This window comes from Pundamilia nyererei, unplaced genomic scaffold (genome assembly GCF_000239375.1).
Source record: "Pundamilia nyererei isolate P.nyererei 1_Seehausen unplaced genomic scaffold, PunNye1.0 scaffold00027, whole genome shotgun sequence".
Classification (NCBI taxonomy): domain Eukaryota; kingdom Metazoa; phylum Chordata; class Actinopteri; order Cichliformes; family Cichlidae; genus Pundamilia; species Pundamilia nyererei.
The window spans coordinates 2,192,466-2,199,970 of record NW_005187428.1 but is presented as its reverse complement, the minus strand read 5'-3'; the positions used below and the strand labels follow the sequence as shown (position 1 = coordinate 2,199,970).

Below are 7,505 nucleotides of genomic sequence, written 5' to 3'. Positions count from 1 at the left end.
GAAAGGAGCACTGGGATGGAAACGATAGAAAAACGAGAGGCTGACAGATTTAAAGGCACTAAGAGGAAGAGGTGTGTGTGCTTGTGGGGGGGGGGGAACTAGACACTGACGCAGGATTACCACACAAAATGCACTGTTAACCACCATTTGACTTTCTTTTCAGTTGGGATTTTTCCCCTTTTACTCTAAACTTAAATATTCCTAAACAAAAGGAAGGTACCAAATTTGAACTGGGGAGGGGGGGGTGGGGGTGTTATAGTTTTGTAAGGAGATGTTAAGCACAATTGTGGGAGCTAATCACTTTTGCAGAATGTCGTGTGTATGTGTGGTTACAATCCCAAATTTTTCCAAGGTACCACTGATTTCTCTTTTAATATGGGCATGTGCTTTTTACAGTATTTTTGTTTTGTTTTCTATCCAAATGCAATACAATATTCAAAGTGCCATATATACGTCTAGAAACTGCCTACACATTATTAGGCCTTGGTTTAGAGATTGCTGCAGTTCGCCTTTCTATTTTGTTTTGGGTTTGTTTTTTCTTTTGGGTCTATTTATGCCAGTGTCATGAAAGCTCTTGTCACCTGCTAATGTCTCCCCTTTGCCTTTACTGTGTTGAGTTATTGGTAAATGTGTATTGTGATGTACTCAATTTGAACAGTTGGTTTAAAACCTTGTAGATAAACAATAAACTTCCCTATACATTTGAAGGTTAAACGTCTTTCTTAGTGAGTGCGAGCGCGTGTGACACTTGGCGATACAAACCGTGGGGGATCACGCGTGTTTTGGTGGTGGTGGGATATTTTTGAATTTAATAAAACAGAGGTACAGTGCAGAAGAGTCAGTGTGGGTGCCATGTGTCGGCCACTGAAATGACTGCAGGTCTGTGGTGATGCAGTGCATGGTGAAGTGTTACTATGAGTGAATATAGTTTAAAAAACTTAAAAAAAGGGGGGGGGGGAATAAAGCACAATGTATAGTCCACAGCAGTCCTAACAGGAACTCTACTCACTTCAGGGGCTTCCATCACAAATCCTGATTAAGCTCTAACAATCACGGTTTCTTCTGTTGGTTTTCATATTCTGAAGTGCTTTTTTTTTTTTTTTTCTTCTTTCTTTTTTTGACAGTGTGGTAGCTTTGCATCTCTATAGATATTGTCTTGATCTATAAGAAAAAGAGAGAAAAACTTTGTTATTTTTCTTGTCTGATAATCGGTAGGACTCTGTTCATGTTCCACCAATAATTTAATAGATGTTTTTTGTCTTGTCTTGATGAAAGCCAAAGTGAGTGCATCTTGATGTAATCTGTATTATACACACAGTACAGTTATATATAAATATATATTTTTCGTTCTGTTCAATTACAAATTTTTGAAACTGGGTGGGATTTGAAAAAGACAAAAAAAGACATACACAGGCTGTCCAATTTCTACAACTGGTGGTTCATATGTATTTTGTACCCGTGAAGCTTTTTATATTGGAAATTAAAGGAAAAAAAAAATCTATATTGGGGGAGAAAAAAAAATAAAAAATTGTCTGGCCTATCAATGTGGCCTTGCCTTGACCAGGTCTTGAGTCTGGCCTCTTGCTGGTGTCAAGCAATTTATTTATTTTTTTCTTCTTCTTCTCTCTTGCTTTTGCCACTAAATGATGCCTGATTTTTGATCTTCTTTATCCCCCTTGGATCTCTGTGTCCCTCACTTCATGAATCAGTTTCAGGGGAGGGGGTGGGGTTAGGATCCTCTAAATTGTGGTAAGTTTCATGTTAGTATATTTGTGCTGTCCACATACTTTAATGGTCATCAGGATTTTTGACAACTTGTGTGGATAATTGTCTTAGTTGAAAAGGTAACTGTTTAATTTGAGCCTTGCTTTTTACCTGTGTGTAGTTTTGTTCTTTCCCATAGTGGAGTGCGTAGCTGAAAGACTGTTCTGTTTTTTTCCCTTTTTTTTGGGTCGATGTTTGTTTGTGTGGTGTGTTTCTTTGCCTCTGTCTCCGAATTAAACCATTTCCCCTAATATGGACTGTGTCTTTGTGTGTTGTGCTTGTCCAGTGTTGTAAAGGCATTGTACAAACCTCCACCCACCCTTCCCCAGTGTGTCATGTCTCGCTAACTTGTTCTCTTTGTTGCGCTTCTTTCTGGTTTTACCTGAGCTGTAACAGGTGGGGTGGGCAGGACGAGCCATATCGTATTGTGTTGGGTTTTATCGGTAAAAGTACTACTGATCTGTGACCCTGCACCCAAGAGCCAAAGAAATGCAGGCACTTTTTAGTTGCATTTGCACAAAACATCAGTTCAAACTCAGATGTTGTGGTATAAAGAATGAGCAAGTCCCGTTAAACTGATTGTTTTATTATAATTTTTAAAAATGCACAATTGCAGTACATCAATGAGCTCAGTTCTTAAAAGCAAAGATCTGAAGCAGTTTGCCTGAGATAAATGCAAATCTAGTTTTGTCCCCTCTTTTACAGGTTCTCAAGAGGGTTATTTGCTGCTCTGCTTTTATATTGATTTGAAATGAATATACTTTCTCTCCACACAAACATGTCCAGTGTTTACCAAGAGTGGTCCACAAAATAGACTATCCATTGAGAGGCAGTTCCCTGGGTGAAACTGCATTGGAGAATTTCCAGACTGCAATGAAGGGAAGGCAACTGTAGTTCACCCGCCTGTTAGAACAAAGGTATGCAGAAGAGCATCTCTGAATGCACAACACGTCAAAGCTTAAAGCAGATGGGGCTGCTACAGAAGATCCTACCAAGGCCCAGTCCTGTTAGATAAGAACAGAAGCTGATTGTCCAGAAATGGACAATAAAAGACTGGAAAAAATGTTGCCTGGTATGATGAGTCTTAATTTCTGCTGCAACATTCAGATGGTAGGGTTGGAACTTAACATAAACAACATTTAAAAGCATAGATGTCTTCTTCCCCTCTTATGAACAATTCAGGCTGCTGCTACAGTTGGTGTAATTATGTAGGGAATATTTTCTTGGCACACTTCAGACCTTATTTATTTTTTGCTGATGTTCACTGTGCTTAAATAACCTCTACAGATTCCAGATCTCATTCTGGTACAACTCCTTTTTGATGTCATGGAACAGGTGCTTGGCATCATGAAAGTTCAGCAGCTGCACAATGTGGTGCTAACATGGACCAAAATCTCTGAGGAATGTTTCCAGCAACTTAAGTCAAGTCTATTGTTGTACTGAGACTGCTCCGAAATCAAATGGGGGTCCAGCCTGGTAGTGGCAAGGTGTACCTAATCAAGTGACCAACAATAGTATGTGATCTGGTGTTCTATTGGACAAAATATCCAATTTGAAGATGAACCCATGGGATTTTCCTGTTTCCTGGTATGTTCTGGTAGTTGAGAAGACAAATACCTGAGGCGAAGTTAAAACATACTGACTTTTTTCTAGAATGTATCTCCTTTTAGTAAATATAAACAACAATTGACCACAGACCAAAGCTATTGTTTCTTAAAAAGTCTCATCTCTAAGATTTCCCCCAAATCTATAAATGGTCACATCTTAAATCCTCCTTTAGTAACAGGACACGTTTATTTCCCAGAGTGTTAGGGAGTGGATTTAGCAGCATTACATTAGCAGTCTAAAGGCATACAAAGAACCTCAAGATCCAACTTGTTCTGTTGCGAAAATGGTGTGAGAGGAGAAACTGGCATCTTTTCCCATGTACAGGCGTTTCCATGTTCTCAGTCATCAAACACACAGGATGTAAGGAAGTAGGATGTGACACGTCACAGTGCTAAGACGTTATGTGACTTAGGAAAGCACTTTCTGTACAGTGTAGCAAAGGTCTTTTCTATTTAACCATGAACTTCTGAGGAGTTTAAAAGTGGAACTTAAGGTAGTACAATAGCGCCACCCAGTGGTGGAGATCCCTCTGCAGAAAATGGCAGGCAGTGAGACGATACATAAAGATGCTTTGTCATTTTGGATTAATACAGAACATAAGGGAAAATTTAATAAGCTTAACACTTTGCAATTAAACTTTACATTTTCAATCGTGCTTTGGTTGCGCTTCAGCTATCAGAAAATGTTGGTTCTTCTGTCGTAAAGTAAACCAGGTCTATGAGCTGTTCGAATAATCTGATAGTGCTGGTGAAAAATTTAGGCTAAGTATAAAATGCACTGTTATTAAACTCCAGAGCTCTGGGATCTTTAAATCTGATCACAGTTTATGTGGAAGATCCTGAAGTTTGTGTCCTGGACTAATGAATGGTTGATCAGTTCTTATTAGCCATTATTAATTTAACATTAATTAACACAAAACATCAAAAGTTGCCTGTTACAAACTGCTCGGTGCAGGAAACCTGTGTGTGGGACTTGTGCATGTGTTTCATGCACTCACTGAAATGGGAGTTCGGGTGCTGTTTCATTGTTTGGAGATTCCTACATGATCCATGAAAGACCAGCAGGTGTGGGAGTCTGGGCATATGGTGGGAGCACAGGCATCTATTGTTACAGCGTCAAGGCTCACCTTGATCTCTGTCACCACTGGCCCTTAAAACACACAGACATGGCATACTGTCTCACCGTTTCAAAATTCCCCAATTCCCCAAAACCACCATTTTCATTCATTTGACCTCAGAACAGCCTCAGCATATTTAAAAAAATAAAAATAAAATGTAGCAACAGTTTGATTTTACCAGTTAATATTTTTAGTTTTAGTGTTGGTGTTTTTAAATAATTTTATGGTTAAATATTTGTCATGGGATATTTAAGAAGGTTAGAACAGCGATTTAAAAATGCACTTTTTATTTTTTCTGACTTAGAACATTATAGACCTTCCAGTCTGTAAATATATGAAACAACTTTTTTTTTCACGTGGTGTGGTGACAAATTCGACTGAAAAAACCCAGCAAGTCTTCTATATTTTGTTTTAAGTCGTTTTGTAAGTATTTTTCCCACAAAAGAGAAAAAAAAATCTAAAATAAATTAATTTAAAAAAAAAAAAAACAAACGTTTTTGTTGTTGATTTTTTTTCCCCACACCTATTTTCTTTCTTTCTTTTTAGTTATTTCAAAGTGTTTTTCATGCCTTAAATGCATGCTTTTATAAATTTTAAGTTCAGTTTCAGTTAATTATAATAATCTTGCTCTCCATTGGTAATTACGATGTTTTAAGAAGTCCCTGAACTCAGCACATACGTCGTCGCTTGGACACCTGTTGCGCTACTTCACTTGCTTCTGAGATTTTTAGCCATCTTAAAGACAACATAGCGCTGGCCCGGAATGTAAAAATGTAACCTCGTGCCTTACAGATTCAAACCTTGTGTTTAAGTAAAATTAAATACCATTTACTCGACTTAAATATCGACCAGATAAGCTTCAGCCAATCGCCTGCCGATGCGACATCTCCTCCCATTAACGTGTCCCTCCTCCGGGCAGTATGGCTGCCGTCCTGTAGCCTGTTCTCAGATGTGTGCCACTATCTCATGCGAGACTAAAGACCTGGAAACATGTCGGCCTTGATTTTGCTGAAAAGCTCGCTGAGCAGACTGCCGCAGAGCGTTGCTCGGCAGGTTGTCGGCTGCAGTTATCACACCGAGAGAGGTGTTTACGGGTACCGACCCAAGAGCACCGAGCGGGACCAGAAGTGGCAGAGCGAGCGGGTGGCTGCACTAAATCAAGGTCAGTATGGAGTTAAATTGCAGTACGGTCCCCTTAAGTTACCGTCGTTTAACATAGAGGCTCGGCAAAGACAGTTGCATTAACGCTTGTTTGTGGGGTTATTTTATTCCGCGGTATTTTTATACGAGTTTGAATGATATTCTGTTTAGGTGGCCTATCGTTGACTCTGGAAGCTGTTGTAGCTGTTAACTGCTGTGCAGTGAACGCGTCATTTATTTAATGTGAGCTCGCTGTCACGCGTTGTTCTCTTCTCTTGTGTTCAGATCATGCTCTAGCTAGACTGGTGGAGGCATACAGAGCTCACGGACACAAGGCTGCTAAAATTAACCCTTTGCTATCCCAAAAGCCTGTTGTTGACAGTGTCCCGGAGATTAGCATGCTGACTGGCACCATGAGTGGACAACTCAACACCTCAGGTAAAGGAATCCTGCAGAAAGCATGCACCTGAAGTTAGCATACTCACACTTGTTTACCTTTTTTAAACTATGAGGGGGAAAAAATAACACCCACAATGTCATTTCACTCTGAGTTTTTAAGTGTTAATCACGTCCAACTCTCTACTTTTTGCTCTTTAAAAAGTGTTAAACTTATATGGCGTTTGCCTTTCATTATGAAATCCTGCCCATCCCAGTATTTGCTGCACTCCAGTTTTGATGTTTAACTGAGGACTCTGTGTTCAATACAACTTGTACTTACTTGTTAGCATGTGCCATTCTTGCGCAACACCTGGTTGATCATCAGTTGTCTCTGAAAGTGAGGAGTTCTCTTCCAAAAATGGCTGTAGTGGAGAAAACAAAACGACACACACCATTTTATCCATGACTTAATGCTAAAGCATGAACTCTTTAAGGTAGACGCACATAAAGTTGTTTTTATGTTTTGTTATGCAAAATTTGTGTGGTTGCATCTGTTACTGCACCATTATTACGCCTAATTATGAGGTTAAAAATTAAAAGTTCTCTACAGGCTTATGTAAAGAAGCAAAATTTGATCCATTGAACACAAAAGTTTTTGTTTTGTTTTTTTAACTTTGACATGGTGTGCTGTCCAGTCACAACGAGCCATCAGAAGACGTCTACACGGTGCTCATAAAAGGACGTGGTCAGCACTAATACTTGGGCAAGGCAGGATGGCTCTTTATTCCAGGCTGTTTACACCTGAGCTGGTCATCTTGCTGTGATGTCACTGGCCTGTTAAATATTTTCATTAACAAGCAGCTGTACCCAGGGTTTTAATAGTTTTGCAATTTTCATTGTTTTTTATTTTTTTATTTAGTTTTGACTTCAGATTTTCAATTTTATATCAGTTTTAATTAGTTTTTACCAATTGTTTGCTAGTTTAGTTTTTTTATTTTTTTTTTAAAATCCTTAGTTTCAGTTTAGTTTTGATTAGTTTCAGTTATAGTTTTAGTTGTGTTTGCAATAATTAAGTGTAACAAAATCCCAGTTTCATCATATCAGTCATTCTCTTCTGCTTATCCTTGGGTATGTTGCTATTCCAGCTACCATACCCTGCACCCTGCACAGGTCGCCTGTCTGTCGCAGGGCTAACGCAGAGACAGACAACTCACATTCCCACCTATGGGTTCTTTAAATAAATAAATGAAGGCAGATGAACAACCATTGATACCAGGCAACTATAAAATGTATATCTTGGCCCCAATGAGACTATTAACTCTCGCAGCACTGGGTGTTCGTAATTTTGGTTCAAGTGAATTGATAAACTTTTTGAAGGCAATTTACTCAAACAGTTATGTAGATACCCCAGTCCTGTTGTCTTGGGATGCATCACGCTGCCTTGCCTGGGGTTAGCTTCTGTTTTCTGGGGATGAGGGTTGAGTGTGCTCCCTTACCT

At 39.1% G+C, this 7,505-nt stretch overlaps 1 protein-coding gene across 1 annotated transcript in view; it reads left to right on the top strand.

Moving 5' to 3' along the window:
- Positions 1–5,181: 5,181 nt before the first annotated feature.
- dhtkd1 (dehydrogenase E1 and transketolase domain containing 1) overlaps positions 5,182–7,505 on the top strand; it is a 27,185-nt gene continuing 24,861 nt past the window's right edge. The window contains exons 1-2 of the mRNA XM_005728248.1: positions 5,182–5,651; positions 5,915–6,067. Coding sequence (XP_005728305.1) covers positions 5,480–5,651; positions 5,915–6,067 — 325 coding nt within the window. The 5' untranslated portion in view covers positions 5,182–5,479. The remainder of the gene's footprint in view (positions 5,652–5,914; positions 6,068–7,505) is intronic.